This window comes from Artemia sp. Qi Xiang Cuo, chromosome 9 (assembly GCF_049724085.1).
Source record: "Artemia sp. Qi Xiang Cuo chromosome 9, ASM4972408v1, whole genome shotgun sequence".
Lineage (NCBI taxonomy): Eukaryota > Metazoa > Arthropoda > Branchiopoda > Anostraca > Artemiidae > Artemia > Artemia sp. Qi Xiang Cuo.
In genome coordinates this window covers 50,413,435-50,441,433 of record NC_142802.1, presented here as the reverse complement: position 1 = coordinate 50,441,433, position 27,999 = coordinate 50,413,435, and the positions used below count along the sequence as shown (strand labels likewise).

General features: G+C 33.1%; 1 protein-coding gene across 1 annotated transcript; it reads left to right on the top strand.

Annotated features, from left to right (window-relative positions):
- The first annotated feature begins 1,711 nt into the window (after positions 1 to 1,711).
- On the top strand, positions 1,712 to 27,755 carry QIL1 (MICOS complex subunit MIC13 homolog QIL1). Its single transcript, XM_089094083.1, has 3 exons — positions 1,712 to 1,787; positions 20,785 to 20,962; positions 27,518 to 27,755. Exons 1-3 carry the CDS (start codon positions 1,762 to 1,764, stop codon positions 27,668 to 27,670), a joined length of 357 nt encoding a protein of 118 aa, XP_088950209.1. The 5' UTR covers positions 1,712 to 1,761; the 3' UTR covers positions 27,671 to 27,755.
- The last annotated feature ends 244 nt before the right edge of the window (positions 27,756 to 27,999 follow it).

Sequence of the window (27,999 nt, the reverse complement as noted above, 5' to 3'; positions counted from 1 at the left end):
CCCCAAAAATGTTTCTACATTTGGCGACTACTCTATGGCTTCCTAGCCTAGATTAATCGAATTAGATGGTCTTTTAATTGGCTCTTGTTTTTTTTTATTAATTTTCAAACAGTTCCTCGTTTTTTGTGTATAATATATTGTTTTTTGGTGAAAATGAGCTCCCTATTCCACAATAATTCCTATGCTTTGTAACTAGATCAATTTGAAAGCAAACTTTTGCTTGTAACAAAAGGGCAAGCCTCAAAAAATTATTTAGGTTTTGTTGGAGTATAATTTAGCGGTTTTTAAGGAAAATCCTTCCCCCGCTACCCATAAATCCTTGCTCTTTGTTGCTAGATAAATGTGAATTCCCCTCTTTTTACATTCAGTTTACTTAATTTTGTCCTTCCCCCGTGGTCAAATGCTATAGTGTCATTCAATTAATTGGTAGCCCTTAAAAGGGCTGTTGATTAATTTGGGGTAGGGCCTAGAGTGTCTCGTGCGGCATAGCCAGCAAGCTCAAGAACCTCGACAGCAAAATACTTCATTATTGCTGCAAGGTAAACAGGCGCCCCTGCATCAAATCGCTCCACATAGTTGCCCTTTCTCAGAAGACGGTGGGTACTTCCTATTGGGAATTGGAGACCTGCCCTATTTGAACGAGCCTTTTAATTTCCTTTCTTTTTTCCACCCTTTCCTCTTCCTGTCGTGATGCCTAGGTTACGAAATTCACTTTGACTCTAACCCAACAAATTTTTAATGATGTCTGTTCTTAATATTTAAAGCACAAAGAAGTTATACGTGATCTAGCAAACCCGAGTTCCTCTGACAAAACAATTATGCGCAAACTCTATCGTGGATAAAGGCGGTTCAAATTTTGTAAATGCTATTCATTTGAAAATTAGATTTCGTAAAGGCATCATTAACTATGGCTCCAAAAACTTCAGGAAAAGCAGCAAAGAAAGCTGGTAAGGCGCAGAAAAATATCAGTAGAACTGATAAGAAACGAAAGACGAAGGTAAACTACGCCATTTACATTTACAAAGTTCTCAAGTTAGCGCACCCCGACATCAGTGTTCCTAGTAAGGCAATGAGCATCGTGAAAACCATGGTGTTTTTTCACAATTAAAAAAGTTTGGAAATATTGAAGTTGGAAGTGAAAGAGTTTGCGTACCCGACTGACTGACCCTATCTCAAACAGAAAGATGTACCAAAAATAATTATCAATTCCACTTTCCAGGACTACTAATGAGAGAAAAGCTATGATGCCTAGAACAGCTTCTTCAGATTTAAGCATGAAAGATTGCCCAGGATCGTCATGCTACGGCAATCGCTTAGGACCAAACAGAAAACAGGTCACTATGGAGGGGGAATATATCATAAGAAAATATTTAAAGAAAATGGGATTTTCTTGGGAGGGCGTAAAGAGGGAGGTTTTGCATGGCGGAGGAGTGCGTATCTGTGTTAACCTCAGACACTTTGGTGCTGCAATGAGTTGTTAGTAGTACTAGCAGTAGAGCGACGCTTGGTCCCTTCGCATCATCTTTTATCATTCTTGAACATTCACAAACAATCATTTGAAAATAACAAATATGGTCAATTCACAATACCTTTTGAATATGCCCCTTGACTTCCTAATTTCTATGTCAACAAGAAACAAAACTTGCCTCTTTTCCGGTCGTCAAAAGACAGCAAAATGTCGAAATGTTGTCACTCAAACGCTGCAGAACTAGTTTATTTAAAGATGGCAATTTCTTGCGGAAAATGTAAATATCACTGAAAATGGGATTTCTGACTGGTTTAATAAAGTAGGTAACATGTAATTAAGTTTGCGTGGTGATGCAGAGGGAGAAAGCTGACTATAAATTTCTTGAAAATTAGGCATAAAAATAATGGCAAAATTGTACTTTAGCTGCTTTTAACTATCTTGGAAAGGGGTTAGGTTAGGAAAATGAAACTTTCAGGGATGGGTCTACAGGCTAAATTAAGGGTAAAGTTCTACGAAATCATATTATTGAGTTAGGACTAAAGTGAATACACCATTCGATGCCTTTTTTTACGAATATAATAAGCATTTCTATTGGAATTTTCTAAATTTTGGAAATAAAACATTGATATGACTTAAAATTCTGCTCAAATAACTGAAATTGCATTTCCAGAGCTAAGGCCAGAGAAAAGGAAACTGATAACTGAAAATTAAGGTAAAATGTTTTTTTTCAAAATTTCAATGGGTATAGATCTGTCATGTAGGCAAATTTCAGGACCCTCTAGAGGGAGAAGGAGTGGAGGTGGGTAGGCCTACTTCAAAATATCTTCCTGGGACATACTTTGGTAAATTTCTATGCAATCATATTATTGAGTTAGGAATAAAGTGAATGCATAGGGAGGGGGGGCTGAAATCCATTTCCAATGGAAATGATTATTATATTTGTAATCAGCATAAAAAAAGGCATTGAATGGTGTATTCACTTTTCTCCTAACTCAATAATATGATTTTGTAGAACTTTACCTTTTTTTATGCTGATTATGAATATAAAATAAGCATTTCTATCAGAAATGAATTTCAGCCCCCCCCCCCTATATAGGCTATACCTAACCTAGCCCTGAATTGGCATATATTGGGGGGGGGGCTGAAATACATTTCCAATAGAAATGCTTATTATATTTGTAATCAGCATAAAAAAGGCATTGAATGGTGTATTCACTTTTGTCCTATCTCAATAATATGATTTCATAGAACTTTACCCATACTTTAGCCTGTAGACCCATCCCTAAAAGTTTCGTTTTCCTAACCTAACCCCATTTCAAGATAGCCAAAAGTAAATAAAGTAGAATTTTACCTAGGTCTGTGCCTACATAGCCTAGCTAAAATAGGGTAAACAATTGATTTCCAAAGAAATTTCCTAAAATTTCAAGGTAAAGTAATCTAAATCATTGAACCTTTCAGAAATTTCCAGGATTTGATATTTGGGATATTTCCTGTAGCCTAAGTTTCATTCACCCAGCTCTACTAAGCCTAGGCTACTTTAAGTAGATTTGCAGCTTTCACCATAAATTAGCAGTAAATTTGCAGTTGGCACTATAATTTGAGTAGGATGAAAGAGAAAACACCATTTGATGCCTTTTTTATGCTCTTTCATAATTCAATAATTGCTTCTGTTGCAAATTGCATCTTGAGCCCTTAAAGGGGCCCCAAAGGTATTTCATTTTTGTAACCATGCAAAGAAGTTATCAACACTAGTTAAGTTATCAAAAAATTGTTAAAACATACCACTAGTTTATAAATAAGTTGTTCAAGAGTAATATATTCCAAAAATACTTATTTATAACAATTCAAACCTCATTTATTGGGCTACACAAATATAAACTGTTTTACAAACGTTTCAATTTTTCAAATGCTGTTGACAAAAATAGTGCTGAATTTTGCAATTTGAAACTTTGCAGTCAACAATTTAAGCTATATTCCAATTCAGGGAATATATTTACACATTACAGGGGTGGGGTGGGTAAATTTCATGGTAACTTTGCAGTGGGCCATATAATTTAGCTAGGATAAAAGTGAAAACATCATTTGATGTTTTTTATGCTCTTTCATAATTCATACAAAATGTCTTTGTGGCCCCTTTACAGGCTCAAGATGCAATTTGCAACAGAAGTGATTATTGATTTATGAAAGAGGCATCAAAAAAAGACATCAGATGATGTTTTCACTTTCATCCTAGCTAAATTATAGTGCCACCTGCAAATTTACCAAATTAGCTAAGATGAAAGTGAATGCATCACTTGATGCCCTTTTCTATGCTTTTTACAATCTAATAATCAATTCTAGGGGGAATTACAGTTTAAGCCCCTAAAGGGTTAAAAAACAGTTCTAAAGGAATCAAACCAGCCCATAGTAACCAAATGTTTAAAAAATTGTTTTGAAAAAACTACCTAGTGAGAAAAAATTGCCACTTGTAGCTGAATTCAGGGATGGTAATTATTATTTTCCTTGGTCTTCAAAGTAAAATGTTATTGCAACATGGAATTTTTAAAGAACCAGAAACCCCTCAAAAATGACATCAGTTTTGCTGCAATGTCATTTTTGTGGTGATGAATTGCTTTATCTTGGAAAGTAGTTAAGTTGTGAGAATGAAAAATACAGGAATGAATTTAGATCTTAGATTACGGCTCAGGAGGTGTTTTCAAGTTTATATTTCCACTCCTGCTGTTTTTAAAAGGCTTAAAAAATTGCATAAAAAACATACCTTGGTCTATTTCTGTACTGATCTTGGGAAAGAATATATTTTTTCATAATTTTTGTTAGTCTTCTTTGACTCTAGGTTTTTGGCATTCTGTTGTAATGATTTGAATTGGCCTAGGATGCTAGGTTGTACTGGGATCTTTTTTCCACACTTAATACCCATTTTTTTAATTCCTGAAGGCCTACAAAATCAAGATATAGCAAAGTTATAATGCTTAACACATCTTAGTGTGGACTGAAGATGTTTTTCTGAAGTTTTCATGTTTATCTTGCCTAAGTAATGAGAACTGTTGCAGGAGCAACTTTTTGGTGTTGTAGTTTGGACTCCTGAACACTTTGATGATCAGAAATTCAAGGAAGGGATTGAAAATATCATATATACTTCATAGAAAATTCAACTTAATTGTTACAGATTAAAAATTGAAATATCATTTTATATAGCCTAGTTAGTACTACTATGTTTCCATGCCTAACTTTTATGAAGCATATCCCTGTAGTTACTCTGTACTATAAAAGCTAATAAACCACTTAATTGTGATGCATTTTTATTTTTAATTGCTGCATAAATGCATGGAGGCAAATTATTTTACCCTCAAATGCATCAGGAGCAAAAGAAATGTAGACAAATTACTTGTGCTAGTCAAAAAGGCATATTGGGGAGCAATAACAGATAGAACAGCTAGGAAGTTGCAAGCCCCTCATAAGCAAAGATGACTGCTGTATGACAGCCAAATGTAGCTTTCAAGTCTAAAAATTGCCCCAGACTTCTACTCCAAATTCTTTCAATGTGTACAGTAAAACTGAAGTTGTTAACATCTCAAAGCTTTCTAAATGATGTATCTCATGCAAGAAACTTGCAACACAACATTATTGGATCTAGTTTGTTCTATAAGCTGCCCATTGATTTTTATAATCATACTGCTATAGATGGACCCTGCTATAAATAAAAAGAAATATATGCCAGACATTAAAAGTGCATAGCCCATCATCTCTTGAAATGACTGTGGTCTAAGAACCAACTCTTAATTAAAATTGGCTTGCTTGTCTCTGAATTCTGCTTTCCTAATTGTTTTAGTCAAATGAAAGGGAAAATAATTTGAAGAAGTTTCAAACCCCTCACTCAAGAAGATGATCATCCTCTAGTTATCTGTTCTTACTTGCAAGTCCGTCTCCTTAGTGGGCATGGCGCCAAGTTTTTTGTATCCTCAAATGTATCAGGAACCAATAATAGGTACACCCACTCCAAAAAGATGTCTACCCTTTAATATATATTGACTTTGCAGCCACCTAAACTTTTTCCTTTTTAATTGTTAGAACAATCATGGATCAAAACCTAAATTATCATTTTAAAAAACCTATTCAGTGCTAAGTATTTATCCCTAACCTTTCAGAATCCTGTTGCTGCAGTTATCTCTTACAATATTAATCACCAAACCACCCCATTATGATACACTTATGTTTATGATCTCTATATAACTCCTTAAAGACAAAATTTGTTACCATTAAATGTATCAGAAACAAATAAAACGTAGATACATTACTTGTGTTACTCTGAAATACATTTCTGGAACCAAGAATAGGTTAATCAACTTGGAAAATTTGCAAGGATCTCATCAACAAAGATCAACAGTCTAATGTTATTATCAAGTATCTCAATTGCCACAAACTTTTAATTAAGTTTTTTTCTTTCAAGGAGCACATTAAAATTGAAGTGGTTTACACATTGAAACATTTTAAATGGTATGTCTCATGCAAGATCTAAAAACTTAGGACATAATTTTTTCAAACCTAGTTGGTTTTATAAAGCTATCCATACCTTTTTATATAGGTACACACTGCTAAAAATAAAAGAAAAATATATCAGTCACTAGAAATATATTACTTCTAATCCCTGAAGATTACTGTTGCCTAACAACAACCAATTCTTAATTAAAACTCCCTCACCTGTCTCTGAGTTCTAATTTTCTAAATTCTTTTGATCAAATATAAAGTAAACTAATTTGCCGAGGTTTCCAACCCCTTAACCAAGAAGATGATCATGGTCTAAAAACCATTTTTACTTGCACACCTCTCTTGATAACAGACATGAAATAAAAAATTTCCATGGCCTGAAATATATTGGAAGCAAGTTGGATGAATCAACTTTTAAGAGATGCAAACCCCTCATTGCAAAGATGACCAAGGAACAACTGCCAATTGATACTTTTGAGTCCCTCTTGTGTCTTAAAATTTGAAACATATTTATTTTTTTATTTGTGCCACAACACTAAGTTGTCAGCTGTTCAAAACTTTAAAATTTTGTATCACTTGAAAGCATTTTTGTACAAAAAACTGGGTGGCCGAAGTTTACCCCCCCCCCGTCGATTACCCTCGCGGAAAATAACCCCTGGAACCTCCCCCTCCCCTTTACCCCTCCCCCTCCTTAGGTGCAAATATGTAGCCCAAATTATATATTTCTCATATATTCTGTCACTTGTCTTTGTCTTTTCTCATGCAAAGCTGAAAAAAAAACTAACAAAGAAACCGGTTAGTTTTCAAGTTTTATACTGCATAAACTTGAGTGAGTGGTGCATAATTCACAAGTACCAAAATTCCTTCCCCCTAAAGAAAATAAAAAAGATAAATCTCAAATAAAATTCGGGGGGGGTAAACACCTAAAACCAAAAACTGATATTATAAACTTTGACCAACTCACCAAGGGCCATTGATCAGCATTAAAAAAAAAAGCTGTCTGTCTTGGTTCAAAAGCTAATTTTCTTTGCTACTTAGAAAGGAGCAAAGGGGCCAATTTTCTTAGCAATAGGACCAGGTAACTGCCACACATCTTAAGCACTTTTCGATTTTAGCTTTGCTTTGATTTGAAACTGATGTCTGTGTGTTTGTATGCTAGAACAGATCTTTTCAGTCTAAGGCATAAATATGGCTCAATGGAAAGGATACCTTCAAGTTCAAGTTCAGTCATTTTATTATTAACCTATATGTGTATATAATTCACATAGGCCCATGGGGAGACAAGCTGGAAAAACTAGGCCTAGACAAAGATACAATAAGTAATTACACTACAATACAAAGATAAACATGATGACAATGATACAATAATACAACAATAATATGAAAGTAGCAGCTAGCCCAGGATCCATAAATAAATATAAAAAAATTCAATATTATTAAATATAAATTAATACTAGAAAATAGCAGAGAGGCCCACATTCACCCAGAACAGCAAACCAGACAAATAACTTTGTCTTTTCAAAAAACGCTTAATTAAAAGTAATCCTGAACTAAATGAAATTTAAGATTCCTTTTTATTAATTGGATAGAAGAAAATTTATCAATAAGTTCCTTGTGAGCATCTCACCACCGGGCTATTGACACAAACGGAGCGAATTTAGAACTCTCAGTACTATACTTGTCAATGTAGATACTCTTTTTTTTTTGTCACGTGTTATAATGATGTAAATCTTATGATTGGGAGAACAAACTTTGATTGAGGTAATATGGCGGTAATTTCTTAATGTCATAATTAAATTTGAAAATAATTGCTCCAAAAGTAAATTGTTCAGAAACTGGAAGTATATCCAGATAAGTATATAAAGATGCTGTAGAAGACTTATTTGAAAGTGCAATAGGCGATGGAATAAAAAGTTTCAGGATTCTTAGGGCTTTATTTTGTAAAATCTGTATCAGTTTAATATGGCTTTTATATGTAGATAACTATACTAGAGAACAATAATTAATATTAGGCTGAATCAGAGCAAAATAAATGCTTCTTAAAGCAGAGTAGGGCAAATAATGCTTCAACCTCCGCATTAAACCAACATACCTTGAAATCTTTAAGCTTATATTTTGAATGTGTGTTTTAAAAGATAAGCTTTCATCAATCACAAGTCCAAGGTCCTTTGCTGTTGCTACTCTCTTTATCACATTTTCTTGAACCATGATATGGTCATTTCCAGCACTAGACGAAAGTCTAGAAAATATCATGAAGAAAGTTTTAGAAAAGTTTAGGGTTAACATATTTTGCTGAGAAAAAGTTAGAAATTCAGAAATTGCATTATTAATTTTATTATACACAACATCAAGGGAAGGCGCTGCCAGAAAGAGCAAAGTGTCATCTGCAAACAGGATGACACCAGCCTCAGACAGGTAATGTTTCACTCGATCAATGAAAATTATGAAAAGTAGGGGTCCCAGGATTGACCCTTGTGGGACCCCGCACTCTTTTTTCTTTTTTGAAGATAAAAATGACCCATTCTGAACTACGTGATACCGATTGTGTAGATACAATGAAAATCACTCCAGGCTTGAACCCTTCACCCCAATCGAGTCAAGAGCTAAAAAGTAAATTTATATCCAGGAAAAGCAACATGAGGAGTTGGGTCTGTAAGAAAAGTCTCACAGAATCCAACGACATGACAAGATAGTTTATGAACTACATTGACAGGATCGTCCTGTGAACTAAAAAAACCTCTACAATTTAAAAATCCTGTTCTCATAATACCAGTACTGGGAAGATCAGAAACTTCGGAAGGTAATTTATATTTACATTTTGGAAAATTAATTAGCACACCATCATTTATCTCATTTCCACAAATTTATCATGACTCTGGAAAATGGAAAAATCAAAAGGGCTAGACTCTAGGTCTCTCAGTTTATCCCCAATACAATTATCATCCAATGTAAATAATCAGAATTATGATCAGGACTAGCAGAAACTTTCGCAAAATGCACGCCGTCTGAGCCTTAACATAGCAAAAACAGCTGAACCAGCGAGAACTCGAAAATATTGATGAAAGAAAAAGAAACTGCTTGAAAATAAATAGAAACAAGAGAAAGAAATGGAACTTATTCATTGTAAGACAAAATGCAGATGCAGAAAAAATTATTGTACTCAATTACTTCATATAAATAGAAACACACAAAAAAGAAAGAAAATAAACTTATAATAAGCTACAGAGGGACAAAAAACCTCACAAGAAAAAAAAATAATAAATCCTATGAACAGAGAAACATTGCATAAAGTAATAAAAATAATCTCACAAAACGAATATCATTATTAATCACCGTAACTAGTCAATCTTAACCCACTTTGAAGACGGAAACCTTTACACTCGAGCCATAATTTGCTCCCTTTTTGTTCAATACGCGTAAGATCAACTGAACCCGAATTACGTATGTCCTTTCCATTAGACAATAGCTCATTCCGTAGAAAATTTAGCTTTTGTGGGAGATCACTACAAATGCGAATTCCACTACCCTTCAACTTATTCACCTCACTGAGAATCGCCTAAATGCTATGATATGTGTCTAGCCATATAAAAACAGGGACCTTTCGAACACTAGTTTTCCTACTAGTGATGTTTCAACTGCTATTTCTCATAAGGCGATAACACTTGATAAGAGAAATGTCCTTGGTAACTTGCAATTTGTCAGAAAGAAGAGACTTTACGTTGCTAGTCACTGATTGATTATGCTTTTCAGCAGGCAGACCATGAACAATCAAATTCAACTTTCTTTCTCTCACTTTGGTGTCCAAAAGCTTACTCTCCAAATCGTTATTCCGCAATTTTTCTTGCTCCAGATCATTTCGAAGCTTTTTAGATTCCTCTCGTACATTCGCATTTTTAGCTAATATTTGCCTAATTTCATCATGAAGGACAATTATTGAGACAGAAAAACTTTTGCTCTGCTAATATTTTATCCAGCAACGCCTGAAGCCGTTTCATTCCTTCATCAAATTTTGCTTGAGTGACAGCCATAATGAATGCTATAATCCGCACGTAGAAGTCTACACTTGCATCAAATTACGCAATGGCAAAGTCCAAAACAATATCAAATTTAATCCTTTTAACTTGAAAAAGTAATCCGATTATAGGAGTTCACTCTTCAATAGCTAGATAATGACTGATGACCTTGGCTACATAACTTCAGGGAGTCCTGTTCAACAAAGATTATTAAACTCCTCTTCAACTCACATATTCTAGGCTCTGGCTCAATTACTAGTAAAAACCTTCCTTTTTTACCCCAGGCAAGATTTATATGCAACTTCCCAAAATGTATGGTTGTCTTTTCAATCCAGCTTGAAGTCCAAACTTACTATAAAACCGTGGAGCTTAGACCCTTGGCACTTTCTAGCAATAAGCTACAATTGGCAGACAAGGAAAACAAAAATAAGACAAAACCAAAGTGTTCCTCCTACAACACTGTAATCACCACTGTCACACTTGTGTCACACATGCATACCCTATGCTATAGTATACATTTTGCATTTATTTTTCCTCTTAATTCACTATATTTACAATTACTTTATTTCTTATCATTGTTTTGTTTCTGTTTGTCTACATGCTTTTTATTATTGTCTTGATTCATTAAAATAAAATGTTTCACTGCATTATGAATAACGTTGTGAAGACTTGCTTCAAAAAAGTCTGTACTTGTATGATATATGCCCTACCACTCAAGTTGTTCATTCATTGACACATTATAGAACCGTTTTTTTTCGTTAGTTTCTTTCTGCTTAGCGTGAGACAAGACAAAGAAAAGTGGCAGAATATATGAAAATATATATTTGGGCTATATATTTGCACATTAGATGGATGGGGTAAAGTATTTGGACAGTGTGAAGCTAGAAAACAATTCTTACTACATAATATGCAGAATAATTGTACCTAACACATTAGGCATGCAGAGCCATTATACTTTAGAAAATTACCCCCTATTTGATAGAAGAAAAGGGAACCTCTCCCCTCCCAGTTCAAAACTGGTTTAGTAGTCTCTTGGTCCAGGGTGGTGAGTTTGAGCCTTACAACAAACATTTCTTCAATACCCTGAATGATAATATTTCACTTTTAAGGGATAATCTCCCCACTCCCAGCATTAATTTTAATACTTGCACCCTGCCAAAGTTGCCTCAAAATAAAGCTTTTTTGAAGAAATCTGTTGTTAAAGAGTCTAATACAAAAAAAAATTATCATTTCCCCGTTTTACTCCTTACGAACGCCGAAAGTTTGAATTTTGAAAAGTTAGTTGAGTTAGAAGCAATAGCAAAATTGAAACATATTGATATAGTTGCAGTTACTGAAGTCCAGGCATAAAATCCAGATCTCTTTAAAATGACTGGTTTTCAGGAGTTTATAAAGCTTCACCCCCCATGACCACCCACTGGGAAGAAAATGAGGAGGAGTAATGATTTTCGCAAAAGATTACCTATCTATTACCCTTATCCATGTGCCAGGACTACGTGATTGCGATGAAATCATTTGGATATCTACTAAACCCAAATGCCTACCGCGGCCTTACACTAATTTAATAATTTTGCTCATTTTATTATTCACCCAGACAGAATGGTTGTTTTTGCCGTAATTTTCATGACAGGCTACAAGCAATTCTCGACTTTGTGACAACAAAGTATCCAAATGCCGGCATTTTTATAGCAGGAGATGGAAATTAACTAAGTCTTAATTATCTGTGCAAAGATCAGAAGCTTAAGCAAATTGTTGATTTCCCTACTACCAAACGTGGAACTAGTTTGGACGTTATTTGCACCAACCTTAAAATCTTTTACAATGTTCCAACTACCCTCCCACCCCCCCCCCTTCGGTGGTAGCTATTACTTTATGCTACATTTGAAACCACTGCTAGTTTTAAAACAAATTACTCAAGTCCTGAATTTTTGTACTGGCCAATAACAAGTCAAGGTATTTTTGATTTTGGATCTTGGATTACATCTGAGAGTTGGGTTGATGTTTTGTCGTGTGTAAATCATAATTCAATGGTTAGTTGGTTTCAAACAAAATTAATGACAAATTACCAAAATTGTTTCCCAGAGGTTACCAACAAGGTATGTATCTCAGATAAACCTTATATTTATGAAAAAAAGGACTAATCCATTTGAAACTAAAACTTTTTTCCATTGGAAAGAAAGAGGATACCTTTACCCTCCGTAAACAAAGGAAGAAAGAAATACGTCGTGCTGCTTCTCGTTTTGTTAAGAATAAATTGAATTACTTAAAACAGAGCAAACCTCAGCAATGGTTTGAGAAAGTAAAGAAATAGGGGGTTGCTCATTCAAGAACCTTGATTTTCTTCTGGATGAACTGCCTGAACAAACAGCCAATGAGCTTAATAAACACCTAGCTACATTGTGCAAACGTTCCTCCCTCTCTCGGAAAACCAGGTAATCCCTGAAACTCCAAAAGATAAAATCCCAGAAATTTCGGCAAAGCAAATAATAGAAAAAATACAGAAACTAAAAAAAACTAGTATTTGTCCCATTGATATCTCAATTGATCTAATAAAAGCATTCCCTGATAAACTATCAACACCCCTTGTTAGTATTTTTAATGATATTAGTGATTCTGGATGTTGCCCGTCGTGCTGGAAACTGGGCCATATTACTCCAATCCAAAAGAAGGGAGGCCTGAACGATTTTACTGGAGTACGACCAATCACCTTAACCCCAGTTGTTTTCAAAATGTACGAGGGTTGCTTAGCTAATTGGTTAAAGGCAGAGATTCTTGAACTTATTGACTTACAACAATTAGGAAACCTGAAGGAAATATCTACTTCACACTACCTTGTTAGTCTTCTTGACACCGTTTTTAAAAACCTTGAAAACCCTGACACTTAGTTGAATCTTTTATTAATTGATCTCCAGAAAGTATTTGGCCTAATTGACCTCAGTATCCTTGTAAATAAACTGCTGGCGGAATTTCAAGTGAGTTCCTTTCTAGTTAAAACTGTTGCCTCCTTTTTAACAAATTGTTCTCAAGTGATTAAATATAAAAAAAAAATTACAATCCCCTTCCTATCTTTTGGGGCCCCCCAGGGAACTCTGATGGGTCCCATTTTATTCCTTATAATGGCTAACAGGCTCAAGACTGACCACACAGAGCAATGAAAGTATGTGGACGACCTGTCTGGACTTGAGGTTTGCCAACAAAATATTAAAAGCTCAATTATGACATTACTTGACGATGTCACAAAGGAGGCTTCTTTGTCACTGATGAAAGTTAACGCTAATAAATTGTCAGTTATGACAGTTAATTTTTTAAGATCATCCCCCTTTTTCACAAGCCCCATTCTTCCCAAAATCTCTGTCACATTCATTAAACTACTGGGGGTGATAATTACTGCTTACTTGCAGTGGGACATCCATGTTCAAAACATCCTCAAGCAAGCTTCCCCTTTGGTTTCCCTTCTAAAACTTTTGATACAATTTTCTTGCCCCCCTAAAGATCTTCTCCAACTTTATTGTTATTTTATTCGGCCAATACTCGAGTTTGCTCATCCAGTGTGGCATTTTGGTCTTTCTTCAGAGCATATCTATATGATTGAAAATGTCCAAAAACGAGCACTTAGAATCATAAATGGTGAAGGGGAGGTTCCATATCATTATCTACCAGGTAAGTTCAAGCTAACCACGTTGGTCAAGAGAAGGAACCTCCTGTGCCTTCGTTTCGGTAACAAGAACCTGTCTGTTCCCCGATTACGTTCCATCATCCCCGAACCCTACCATCCCGCCCACAGTAGACCGTCCTGTATAAAATCCCAAAAAAGTCCCCAAACTGACTTCCATCCTCACTAAACATGAAACATATCGCAAGAGTTTCGTTCCGAGTTTTGTTGAACTGTATAATAACCTGGAAAATTAGTCATTAATTTTATTGTTATCTATTTATTTTTTTTATTTTGTCTTTTAACTAAGTGTTGACTCTTTTTTTTTATGTATTTTATACATTGAATTATGTTTGATGTGAAGGTCAAGTTCTTTTTATATGATATATATATAATATATATATATATATATATATATATATATATATATATATATATATATATATATATATATATATATATAATATATATATTTATCTATTTACTATAATGTAAAAATTGTCGATTACAGGATGTGGCGGACATAATTAACAATATATATGAGATTTTTAGTACATAAACCTCCAGTTACTCAGGAAAAAACTAACATTTATATAGTTCAACAGAGTAATAATGGTAATCGATCAGTATATAGTCTAAATATTACAATTTTAGAAAATCTGGACCTAGAAAACTTTACTAAAGAGGAAAAAAATAATAAATTACGCAGACAAGAAGAGTCTTGGATCCATGCTCTGGGTACCGCGCATCCTTCTGGGCTAAATGATCGAGTTGCGAAATACGGAGACATGTCCAATGTAGTTGCTAATTGTATTAATGGGTTAACTGACCACCCTTCTTTTAATTGCCCCACTAAACGTAAAAACCGATCAAGAGGACATAGGAAAAATAATAAAAATAATTATTTAGATTTAAATGAATTTTTAATAGAGTTAGGTCACATATTTGAGAATAATGGAATGACTAGTTTAATACAATCTTTAAATAATTTATCAAAGAATAATTTAATAAAAGTATTCTGGATTTAAAAAAATAGTGCAAAATTTAACTCAAAAAATAAATTAATTTATTATGAAGTTTGTATTTTAGCTAAATCAAAATTTATCTCAAAATATAATAAATATGAAAAAATTGTAAATAAGGATAATAGATTATATTTGTCTATTAGTTTTTGTTCTAAACAAATAGAAGATATTAATTTGCCAAGAATCTTAAACCAGCGGAGAGTAAAGAATACCCTTCCATGTAATTTGGTGTATAATGGTAGTCCAATTTTAACATATAAATTTTCAAAAACAATTGGTCAAAGGATTTTTAACTATAATTCAATAATTAAAAAACTGGACAGGGGGAGCAATTGGAAACCAGTTTGTAATTGTGAGCACTTTTTACTGTATGGGGATCAAATTCATAAGCAGATTGTAACGGGGGATGTGTCCATTATAAAGCATCGTGATCTTCAAAAGATAATGAAAATGGGGGCTAAGTTCCGTCTTTCTTACCATATGAGGCCAGCAGATATTCTTAGGGGATTAAAGAATGATTTAAATGTATTTATTGATAATTGGTACAAGAAGGAGAAAATTACTAAAGATAGATTTCAGAATTGGATAAATTTGATTTTGACTAGTGTAAGAAATAGCATGTATAGAATTAATCCTACAGATTCTTTGAAAAAATCAATATTTTATAATGCCAATATGAAACAAGCAATTGCTAATTTACAGAATGAATTTACAATTGTACCAGTTGATACAGCTAGCAATAATTTTGCCGTAATTTGTCAGAGACTCTATTGTGATATTTTATCAAAAGAGTTACAAACAACAAATACATACGACAAGGCCCATATGGAGGAGAAAAGTTTAATTGAAAATATAGAGGAAAGAATTTTGAAAAATTTCAATATTAAAATAAATGATAATGACAAACAGTTTCCTTTCTTATATTGGACGATAAAATTTCATAAAAATCCACCAAAACCACGTTTTATTGCTGGGGCAGCAAGGTGTCCAACCAGAATTGCGGCTACTGATCTATCTTTAATTTTTGGAGAAATTAGAAATAAATTTAAAGCATATTGCTCCGGAATTAAAAAAATTCTAACTTTAACCCATATTGGAGTGTTAATAACTCGTCACAAGTGATATATTCTTTGGTGAATGATTTCAGCTAAAAGAGTCGATTCATTTTATTTTAATACACTTTATAAAAAATTTTAACATAAATTAGTATTAAAAAAAATTAAAGCACTTATAAAGAAAACATTTATTTTTTATAAAATAGGATTTTTTTAAATTTATAATTTTAATAAAAAAGACCGATGGACGAATTTCTTTAGAAGCACTATTAATTCAAGATGTTATAGCTTGGATATGGTATGCGATTTATTGGAATTTGTTCTATTTAATACATTTATAAGATTTAGTAGGAATTTATATAAACAAACTGTAGGTATTCCTATGGGTGGGAATGCAAGTCCATTCATAGCAGACCTGTTTTTAAGTCAATTAGAATATGAATATATGATATATAAAAATAGCCCAAGCAACGTAAAATATAACCTTTCAAATAATAAAAGATATCTGGACGATCTCTTGGTATTAAATTGTGCAGAGTTTATTGAGATTTCAAAAAATATTTATCCACAAGAGTTAATTCTAGAGCCTAGCTATGGGATGGGACACTCCGACCATTTCTTAGATTTAAATATTAATATTTCAAATAATAATAAATTAGTTTTTAAAATATATAATAAAACGGATGATTTTAATTTTGAAGTAATTAATTTTCCATATCTTGAAAGTAATATACATTCAAATATTACTTATTCGGCTTATTATTCCCAATTATTTAGGTATGCAAAAATATGCAGTAATTACGCAGATTTTAAAATTAGATGTAAAAAGCTGAGCGAAAAACTGATCTTAAGAGGTTTTTCTGCCAAAAAAAATAGTTGACAATTCAAAAAATTTAGTTTCATGTATCATGAACTCTTAAGTAAATATACAAAAAATTATAAAGAAATACTGAATGATATTTTAATATAATTTCTCGCAGGTTGAGTTTCAAGGGGTTTCAAACAAGCTTGAGGATCTTTAAATTGGTAATTGGTTCCAGATACCAATAAAAGATACATCTGGAAATGTCTTCATTTGTTCCAGAATGGTCTCTTTCAGTGACCTCTGGGATTTGATTATGGAAACATTGAAACCATTTTTGTATGTAATTTGTATTAGCTTGACTAGTATGCATGTATTTCATAGGTTTGACCTGACATAGGGTTACCATATAGATCTTATGGTAGAGGCGCCACCGTGCTGGGTAAAGAATGTAAAGCCTCGAAACCCGTTAAGGCCGGTGGTATTCTTCGGATGAGCCCTAAATGGAAGGTTTTACTTGGAAATATTTTGCTAGATTTAAGGTGCTTTTGCTGGTAATTTTACAACGACTTACATTTATTGATGACAACTGTGCATGGATTTGGACTTTTCTATTTGGTTGATGGTTTGGGTATACTGTTTGGTCCTAGGTAGTTGGATGGATGGGTAAGGTGAAAGCCTCGTTCAAGTGCACATTTGTCTCAATTGCTGGATTAGGACGACAGTTTTTTTGTTTTTTTTTTTTTTTTTTTTTTTTTTTTTTTTTTTTGCCAAGTAATTACCTCTTAAACATAATATATATACCTTTATGCTAAAAAATTGAAAGTGAGAGGAATTTTGGAGGAACTGGCTGTTGTTGGAGCTGGGAGTTGGAGGCTGTTTTTGGAGAAACCAATGACTAGCCTTTATTCTCCAAAAATACAGTTTTAAAATTATTGCACCATTGTGGTTTGAAGAAGCTTCAAAATGTCTACTTTTTGCAAAAAAGGCTGGGGATTGGAGTGTTGCAAGGGGGGGTCAGAGGTGCTATAGGTCAGCTTTGTGCTTCTGGTAATACAGGTTGAAAATGTTTGTATCATTTTGCTTCAAAAAAGATGCAAATATCCTCTGGGTAAAATTTTTAAATGGACAGGGATGAAAAAGCTAGCAATATCTTTAGTGTCTACAGCTTGTTTTCACACTAAGCTAATAAAGACTTTGCCAATTTTTTTTTTTTTTTTTTTTTTTTTTTTTGCAATCATTATAAAAAAAAATTATAATGTTTACTGCAATAATGACATTGTCAGCCCCCTGACAGTTTTAAAATTATGTATATATCACATGAACTAATTTTTGTACAAAAACCTGATGTTGTGTATACTTTTATCAGCACTCCAAGGACTATTGATCAAACATTAAAAATGAAGCTCAAATTTCTTAGTTTCAAGGTCGATTTTCTTGCCATAGGTAAACTTATAATGTTACAACTAAGAAAAAAGCAGATGATAAGCTCCTATTTCTTTAACAATGAGAGAATTATTGAAGCATAGGAGACAAATTTGATGGATTGCATCTGCCCCGGTCTTAAAGGCAGAAAATTAAATAACAAACTCAACTGAAATCAAATTGAAGTGGCTTGTAAAAGTAAATGGCAGCACTTTTAGATCTGTGGAAATACGCTCCTTTTTCCATCTTTAATTTTTTTTTCTATTCATTATATTAAGGTAATATTTTAACAATGGGGCCACAGAACTGCCACACAGCTTAAGCATTTTAAGATTATACTAAAACTTCAATTTGAAACTGGTGTTTCTTACTTGGTGGCTTGAACAGAGCTTTCCGCTTGAAAGTGGAATCAAGGTTTGAAGTAACAAAAGCTTGGCAGAACAACTTCAGCTAATCCTTTCTGAAGTTGACCATGTAACTCCACTTTGTCTCTTGCACTGTAAACTCTTGTTCAAGGACTAGTAAAAATAGCCCTATTTAGTCCGAGCAAAATATTACATGGAGCTTTCTAAAAATGTAATGCCTTATTCATCAATTCAGCCTGAGGTCAGCACTTTCTGTTACAAGTGCAGGTTAAACCCCTATCATTTTTTTAAATATAAATGAAATGGGCAGCATAAGGGGGGGGGGCTTGGAAAAGTCAAAGCATTGTTCTCACACCACAATTGTTTTTGTGAAACCACCATTTTTTACATATGCTTATTTTAAAAATAAAAGAGTCAAGAAGGTAAAAACAATTTGGCCTATAGACAGCAGGTGTGTCAAAAATTGTAAAAACAAGTATACATTGAACTGTAGTGATGTCTAGGTGTGCATTTGCTTACCCTCTTCCTCTTCCAAAAAGCGCTTAAAAAATATATTTTTAGTGGAGTCATAGTTTCCTTTCTATAGTGATTGGCTACATTTGATAGAATGCCTAATAAGGAAGCCTACTCTATTTAAAGATGCGACTTTTAAGCTGCCTGTGATTACTGCACAATTTCCAGGGAATTTTATAGATGTTGTTCTTTATCTGAATTCCCACTATAGAGAACAATTATGAATGTTTATAGGCAAAAGCAAGGCTGGTAACGCTATTTTTGTTGTGGTTATTTTCGGTTGATGCAACATCATGTTGCTAATGGTTATATCCAAATTGGAAGGGGGTAGTCATACGTTTTCAGAAGTGTCGCTTACTTTGTAGAATATAGTGAAGAATGGCCATTGTTGGGAATTAAACATTTGTTTGGTATCTAGCTCCCTCCCAAAACGAACAAAATAATTTTACTTTCTGTGAAGTATGGTCAACTTCAATATTGCATCTGGGACATGAGAATTATAAATTATTCTGCTATTACTGTACCAGAGGGGGGACATCAAGTAACATTTACCAACTAGGGATTGACCGGTTTAGATTCTGGGAGACTGCCCCTCCCAGAACTCGGTTTGCCCCCTCCACAAACCCCAATTTGCCCCCCTCCCCTGCTGAAATTTAGTTTCTTTAAAAATTCTGTCAAAACTAAGATAAACCTGCATAATTCAAGATTCCAGTGAAACGGGTCAATTTAAATTAGTATATCTTTACCTTTATGGTACTATGTGGCTCATTTCTGAGTGGCATTTTCGCTTGATTTGGGAAAATTGGCTCCAACTTTGCCCCTGCCACGATTTTGACGAAATTACGCCACTGGTTTAAACTCTGCATTCACTGCCCATATTCATGCTCACTTGTTTCTCCCTGATCTATTATACACCGAAGAATAGCCTCAATAATTCACCATATATTCCAAATAATGTAAAACAGATTTATTTAGAAAATGTTTAGAAAAACAATTCAGCCAAATAGAGTTCTAGTTTGTACAGTGCTTAATAAGCCCAGTCCAACTGGGACAAGGTACAGAATTCACAACTTTTCAGCATTTTCTCCTTTTAGAGACCTTTGTTTGTCATCATAAATGTTCCCAACGAGGCTAAAAACTCTTTGGCTTGGGACAGAAAAGGGCAGACAGCAGAGATACTTCCGAGTAAGTAGTACTAGTACCTTGAAATGACTGGTGCTATTTCGCCACCACTCTAACGGACAGCTTTTTTTCCTGTCATTGACAACCTCACTTGTATACCCACCCAGTTCCTGATCATTTTTTATCTGCTGACTCTTCTTCCTTACTCGTTGAAGTTGCAACCATGTTATCAAACAGGCAGTCAATTAAACTTGCTATGCCTAGTCTCCTTCATTTTGTGTTTTCCTCCTCTTCTTTTGCAGTGGCTAATTTTATTTCTTCCAATTTCTGACTCTGTGTTTCTTCTTGTAGCGTTACTTTACCGTTACTGAGTGCCACCTTTTAGCGTTACTGAGTGCCTCTTGATTTAGGGGTCAGTGCTTGTATCTAAAATCCAGCAGACGAGCAAAAACAACTTCTCTGGCTGTACGCTCTTGACCTTGCCATACATTTTGAACATTGCTACACCAGGTGTGTATTGGCAAGTATTGATAGTCGGTCACGCCCTATTTACAACATCTGAAATAAAATGATTGAATTTACTTAACATAATTCTTTTCTTAAAGGAGGTAAAGACCAGAAAGGTAGAGGACAGAATAATCACAGAAATTAGAATATCGCCTACTGTTTATTATACTTCCTGTGATTAGCAACAATTTAGGATACCAAATTAATTATCAATCACAGAAAGAAAGAAAAAAACCCCACAAAAATCTTAGAAACCATATTTTTGCTTTGATGTAAAATTATGGAATATATCCTTTCATTCTGACTTGGCAATTAGATAAGTCATTGAAAACTATTGTTTTTTTTTTTTCAGATTATCTACCAAAGCCGGAATTGTTGTTGGAACATTATATTTCACTGTTGAGCAAGGGGTTTGGAAAGAAACAAATGAAGCACTCAAGATCTATGAAAGACTGAAGAGCGAAGCTTCAGAGATTGATAAATATATACCAGGGGCAAGCAAGCAGTTGGAGAAAATCAACCTTCAAAAGGTATCCTCTTTATAATGGTGAATAAAGAAAAAGAAAAAAACTACAAAGGCAACATTATTAAAAACAAGAAGAAATTAACTATTTGTAACCAAAAATGCTGTTATATAAACGGGTAAAGTAAATATTATTGTATAGACTAGAAAAGAAATTCTTTTATTTTGAAAGATATTATTTAAGCTTGTTCAAACTTTGTTTGAACAAGATTTTTCTATGAAAAAGTTTTTTCCCATTTTTTTGAAAGTTTCTTAATATTGAGATTGGTAATCGACTATGCAGTTGAAGAGTAACATGGATATCAACGATGTTAGCTTGTGGCTCTCAAAACAAAGGGAAGACAATTTTGCTGGATATTGGCTACTGACCTTAGCTATAAATCACTAACAAATTCTCCGAAGATCAGTAGGCCAAAGAAAACCCCCTCGAAATATAAATTTATCAAGTTAAACGTGTTAATTCTTCAAAACTGAGAAACAAAATTTCAGTTTTGCATGTCTATGATAGACCTTCATTTTATTTATTGTTATTTTTTTTTTTTTCGAACGTAATTTATGTGGCTGTTGAACCTAAAACTGCAGTTACATTAGAAATTCACGAAACAGCAGGTAGACAGTGATTTTTTTTTTTTTTTTTTTTTTTTTTTTTTTTTTTTTTTTTTTTTGTAATATGACTAGAAATTACGTACTACAGAAAAAATCATCATTGGGAAAATGAATGAATAACTAGATTTGATGATGAATCACAAAGACTAGCAATATTGAAACTAGGCATTTTCCTCCTAAAAATAATTAAAAAGGGTCCTTAGGTGAACATCTTTGTTGTTTTTCCTTGTCTTCTTATTTTTATTAATCATCCATATATTTCGTTATTCATTACTTTAGTTGTTTTGTCTGTGCAAAACGAGCTTGTCTCTGTGCCAGATATTGGTATACTTGGTATGTTATGTACATATGATCGGGAAATAAATGAACCTGAACCAGTATGATCAGATCATTACAGTCTTTTTTTTCTTTTAAACTGCATTTCCAGTTGGTTATGCTTATCATATTCTACTCTTTTAGAAGAAGCAAATAGACTCTTTTCAGGCATCTATGTTTGGATCGGTTTCGAGAGGAAGAGGGGGGTTTAGGAAAGATGCGGAAAAAAGACGTGAATTATAGGAAAATGAAGGAAAATTATGGTGGAAATCGTTTGAAACCTGAGATTTTTTCTTACATATTAATTAAAAAAAACTTTCCGAAAAATTAGGTTTTCAAGGAAAAGTAAAGGTCATTTTAAACTTAAGCTCAGCAGATACAAATACCTGTTAAAATTCAAACTCAAAACGATCAGAAAATACTATTAAAGAATATATGAAACCCAAAACGAACAGAAATTAAATAAACAATCATAGCAAAAAATATACAACAAGTAATAATATAAACGAATGCATAGATCTTAAAGCGAGTAATGCTTAGATTGAATATGAAAATCAAGCTTAAAACAGGAAAAAATATTATGCTATTGAAGTATAAATGAAACTCAAAACGAACAGAAATTAAATAAACAATTAATGCAAACAAACATACAATAGATATTAATATAAATGAATAAATAAATCTTAAAACTAGTGAAACTTAAATTTAATATGCAAATAAATCTTAAAACGAACAAAAATCAGTACAAACAAGAGTTTGGGTATCGCCTCCATCTCTCACTGTAAAATTTGAAAAAAAAAAAATGAAAAAATAGTTCAAAGTTCAGATAACAAAAACTCCGGTGTTGACACAGCCCCCAGGGTCCGAGGGTAGGCGTGGTAAATTATGCCTTGGGGGCATATATGGTTGTTATGGAAGGGATGCTCGTATAAACTTCATAGAGGGCTCATTTGATTGGAAATTGAAAGTTCTAATTCACTTTTTAAGAGTAAAAAGTGATCGGAGGGCAGCTAGACTCCCCCCACACTCCATTTATTTTTTCCCAGGCCCACTTCATATAGAATGGGTCGTCGTATAAACTTCAAAGGGGGCAAGCTTTTTTCACTTTTATATTGTTACTTTGATACCAGTTTTGATACTTTGATGAAGATTTGATTGTTTGTTTGTTTTTTAAGTTTGATTTTGCAATAAGGAATTTTTAACAACTGGAAATTTTTTCCAATAAAAAACGAACAAAAATTAATTAAAGAAATACTTTCCAAAAAGTACGCTTTTCAAAGAAACTTTAAGGTCATTTTAAGCTTAAGCTCAACAGATGCAAATACCTTTTAAAATTCAAACTCAAGACGACCAGAAATTACTATTAAAGAATAAATGAAACCCAAAACGAACAGAAATTAAATAAACAATCATAGCAAAAAACATACAACATGTAATAAAATAAATGAATAAATAGATCTTAAAGCGAGTAATGCTTAGATTGAATATGAAAATCAAGCTTAAAACGAAAAAAAATATTTTGCTATTGAAGTATAAATGAAACTTAAAACGAACAGAAATTAAATAAACAATCAATGAAAACAAACATACAATAGATATTAATGTAAACGAGTAATAAATCTTAAAACGAGTGAAACTTAACTTGAATATGCAAATCAAGCTTGAAACGAACAAAAATCACTACGAAACAGAGTTTGAATATCGCCTCCTTCTCTCACTGTAAAAGTCTAAAACCTACTGCGTCGTTGGCGCTTCACTGAAAACGGATTATATTATGAATATTTTATTTTCCAGTTCTTACAGCATTGAAAATAAAAATAAAATTACACTGAAATAAATTCTTGAACTGATGGATCTTTCAACAATTAATGTCATTATAAATAAAATGTTCAATTTGATGGTGTTTACACTTTCCAAAACTGTTCAAGACACATGTAGTTTATAATAATAGTAATATATAATAAAACATTGGAGCCGTATGGCCTTTACTATAGGCAACGCTATAGCGTTGCCTCTGATAATGGCTCCTTGACTCACAAATAATGATAAATACACAGACACAGAGGAACTCAAGTAGTTGTAATAGCTTGCAATATGACAATATTAAACTTTAAATCTCTCAAATTAACTAGTTTTATATGGTCGTAAATTTTAAGTAAAAATTGGTTAGATGCAAAAGAAACAACTTGAAACAATCTAGAGTTGTCATCAAGAGCAATAAAATAAGACCAAAATTACATCAAGGACACTGTTGTGCCTCTAAATAGGGTGACAGATGGCAATGTTCATTGATTTTGGTTCCAGCTACTATATAGAGATTGAAAAAGCTTAACTAAGAAGCAGGTCAATTTTCAAATATATGTCTTTTCTTTGTGGGGGAACCAAGCCGGTGTCTTGTTTTTACCTTATATCGTTTAATAGACTAATAAAGAAAAAAAAAATTCTAGAAAGCTTTTTGAAATTTGAAAAAAAATTATGATTGCTTTTCTTCTCTATTTGACTATCTCTGTATTGAAAAAAATTCAAAGTTCTATCTCGTACTGTTTACAAGCTAAAGACCATAATATGCCAAGACAAGGAGAAAAATCCCCAAAAGCAGTAGTGGTGCTTGTCTATACAAAACAGGTCTTTAAGTGATTTCTACTCGTCTTAGGTTTCATATTATATATTTGCTAATATATGCTCGTCTTAAGTTTGATCCTTACTTTTCTAAAGAAAACTTTGTTTTTCAAATTTAAACTCACTTGGTTTTTTAACTGAATAAGTTCTCTATATATTAATAGTAGTAATGTTGTCTAATCAAGTTGCATTAATGATTGCAGTTTATGTGTTTTAATAGTACAAAAGCGGTAGCAGTATTTGTGGTTGGATACGTCATGATAGGAGGGACATCTAAGGGGTAGCTGTGATAATAATAGTTCTAGAGGATGTTTGGGTTGAGAATAGCTGAAGTAAAAATAGTCTTGGAAAGAGCAGTAGTGGTAGCTGTGGTAAGAGTAGTCGAAATTATTTCTCATTGCGATATCTATCCTGGAGTTTTTTGGTTACAGGCCCTTTTCAAATACGTTTAAGAAAAATTGTAAAACACGAGGATATTCGAAAAAAAATATTTAAAGGTTGGATTTTCTCTTGAAATTATGATTAAATGATCTAAATAAGTGGAAAGAATTTGGAAAGAAAAGATATTCATTCTTAGTGCTTCAAAAGATTCAAAAGTGGATTTATAAACCTGTTTAGCCATTAAACCAAAAAACTCGATTTGTTACAAGTTTAATATTTTCCACAGTATTTTTGCGAATTTTTCAAATTGGCTCTTTTCCTCGTCCAGAAAATATGTGTGTGCATTATGAAACATTATATGCATTATTGTACATTATGGAAAAGAAAAGTATGTGTTTTTTTTTTTTTTCATTCCCCCTTGTATCCCTGGCCATGGAGCCTTTCGAGGGGGATTAGGAGTGTTGTGATTGGATTGTGTATGTATTGTGGAATAAAAAACTCTGAACTCTATTTAACTCTTGATTATGGTCTACCAAAAACAATAAAAACGTCAGCAGCAGTTCTTGTTTTTAATTTTCTAAAATATTGTAGAACTGAACCACTTTTATAAGTTTTCTGTTGTCTCTCGATCTTTTGTGTATCATTCCCATATATTATTTAGGAACTACTTCCCCTAGTCTAACCTATGCAAAATTTGGCCGAAGCCCTGAATTTTGCTGAAAATATAATTTAGTTATTATTTTCGTAATTTTTAAAAAATCAATTTTACTTTTCACCACAGCTTCACCAAACATTGAAACACTAGTCATAGTTTTTGTATTATCTTTGGGATAATACACTAATTTATATTGGGATACTTATTATACTGGGATACTTAAATATGGGAAATATTGGGATACTTAAATATGGGATACTTTGGGATACCAATTATATTGGGATACTTATTTTGGGATACTTATTATACTGGGATACTTAAATTCGGGATACTTAATATTGGGATACTTAAATATGGAAAATATTGGGATACTTAAATATGGGATACTTTGGGATACTAATTATATTGGGATACTTGTTTTGGGATACTAATTTATATTAAGACAAACAAACTTAGTATCATTTCTGAAAACCTTGCTAACATGTACACTCTATAGACTATATAATAAAAGATACTTGGACCAATCTATTTAAACTTTGATGTAGAACATTCGCATCATGCTTTTAATTTCTAAGCCATCTACCTCTTAAAAGAGTAGTTGCCATTAAAGCCTTTTTCTTCCCGTTTTTTGCAATGGTTTCTGCTAAAAACAAATTTCCAGTAGGTTTGAAGTTGCTTGCAAAACTAGGGGTCAATCCGATTAAGAGAAGTGGTTTCTAAATAAATTCCAAGATTCACAGACAAAGGAACGACATACTCTGAATAGGAGATTGTTGCAATTAAGAAAAAAAAATTGAACATTGCCACTGAGATTTGTAGTGTTTCAGGTAAATCACAATCAAGAGTTTAATATCTGAAATTCGCTTTTCTGAATCATGATGCCCATAGACTTTTTTTTGCGCGCGGAAAGTGCCAATTTTGATAATTTGTCGAAGTGCAATGAAACATTCCAAAAACTAAGTAGAAATTGACATTATGGAAGACACCTCCATATAGATGGTAGCCAGACGACACTACTAAGAAAAAAACGCTATCCGATCGAATATCTACTAATCCTAGAAAATTCGCTTTTTTGTTTAAGGGCTCTAAAATTTGGTTGGTCTACCCTAACTTTTGGGAGTGATCAGATTGATTTAATTTTTTCTGAGACCTCTCCTAGTTATGTATGTTATTTGATCCAAGATTTAAAAAAATTAGTTTTTTCGAAAAGCTATTCTTTTCGAATGTGTTCAAACATTCTTCTGTGCTGAAACTGGCTACCTAAAAGAAAAAGAAAAATAGTATGTGTGGTTAATTCAGAGAACAACTGAGAAGCTTTCAGGCAAACCCAGAATTGCATGCGAAGTGCTTATTGGGTAATTCGGCCTGGACTGACCCTTCATATTGCAATATTAGACTTACGTTTTTAATAAACAAGCTTAGAAATCTTTAAATACCGACTTTGCTGAAAATCAAATACATTTGTGTAAAATATGCAACTGCGTTTTGATTTTAGATCTTTTTATTGCAATATTAGCATCAGATATATCTCAGAAATCCTTAAGTGCCAAAATAAAACATTAGTTGAGAGATGTGTACTTAATGTGTGTTGATTTAGGACTTTTAAGTTATAATCCACAAGCTCGAAAACCTTTTAAATATCATTTTTTTCAAAAATCAAATGCCATTTGTGAATGCACTTAATGTGTTTTAAGACGACTGAAATCTTAACGGTTTTCGATGATTGACATGAAATCCCTTAGTATCATTCTCTAAACACTACTTGAATGATCGTAAGTTGAAAGAGGTACAACATGTCTATTTGTGCCGAGTTGGGTCACATATACAGGGGTAACAATTGCTCCAATAAATCATAATAATTTTCCTCTTTTATTCCTGTAGTAATTTCCCCCTCCTCTCCTTCTAGCAACATACTACGTACGCGTCCGTCAACTGATTTGTTTGCTTTATTCTTTGCATTTTTGCTTACTTTTATTTCAATTCTAGGGAATATTTTGGTCTATTCCAGCCCACAAACCTCTCCCTGCCACCTGGAACGACGGTGTTTATGCAACTTTCAAATTTCTTGATAGACTTCCGGAAAATATTACCCGGTATTCTTATGAAGCCAAAGATAAAATTTCAGAAATGATAAAATAAATAGCGAAGTGGATAGCATTTCAATTGATTATCTGATGTAATTTTATCTGAGGTAATTTTAAATAAATCAGGAGTATTTATGAAATTGTGTTATTACGTATTCTTTTGATAGATAAGTTGATTTTGTGTTTCCAATTGAATATGGGAAAAGCATAATATTGCACAAAACGTTTTTCTGGAAGCGAAACAGAGTTTAGCTTTTAAATTAGCTGATATTCACAACAATATTTTATTATGCATTTACTGGCATTACTGTGGCCAATATTCCTTTACAGTTCCGGATGGAAATTATTATCAATATTCTAGTTGTGGGCATTTTAGAGTCGTGG

Excerpts from the sequence above, each read along its gene's own strand:
- QIL1 (XM_089094083.1), top strand. The coding sequence starts at position 1,762 with ATGGGATTTCTGACTGGTTTAATAAA. Across the intron at positions 1,788-20,784 it reads TTTCTGACTGGTTTAATAAA|ATTATCTACCAAAGCCGGAA; the intron begins GTAGGTAACATG and ends TTTTTTTTTCAG. Across the intron at positions 20,963-27,517 it reads AGAAAATCAACCTTCAAAAG|GGAATATTTTGGTCTATTCC; the intron begins GTATCCTCTTTA and ends TTTCAATTCTAG.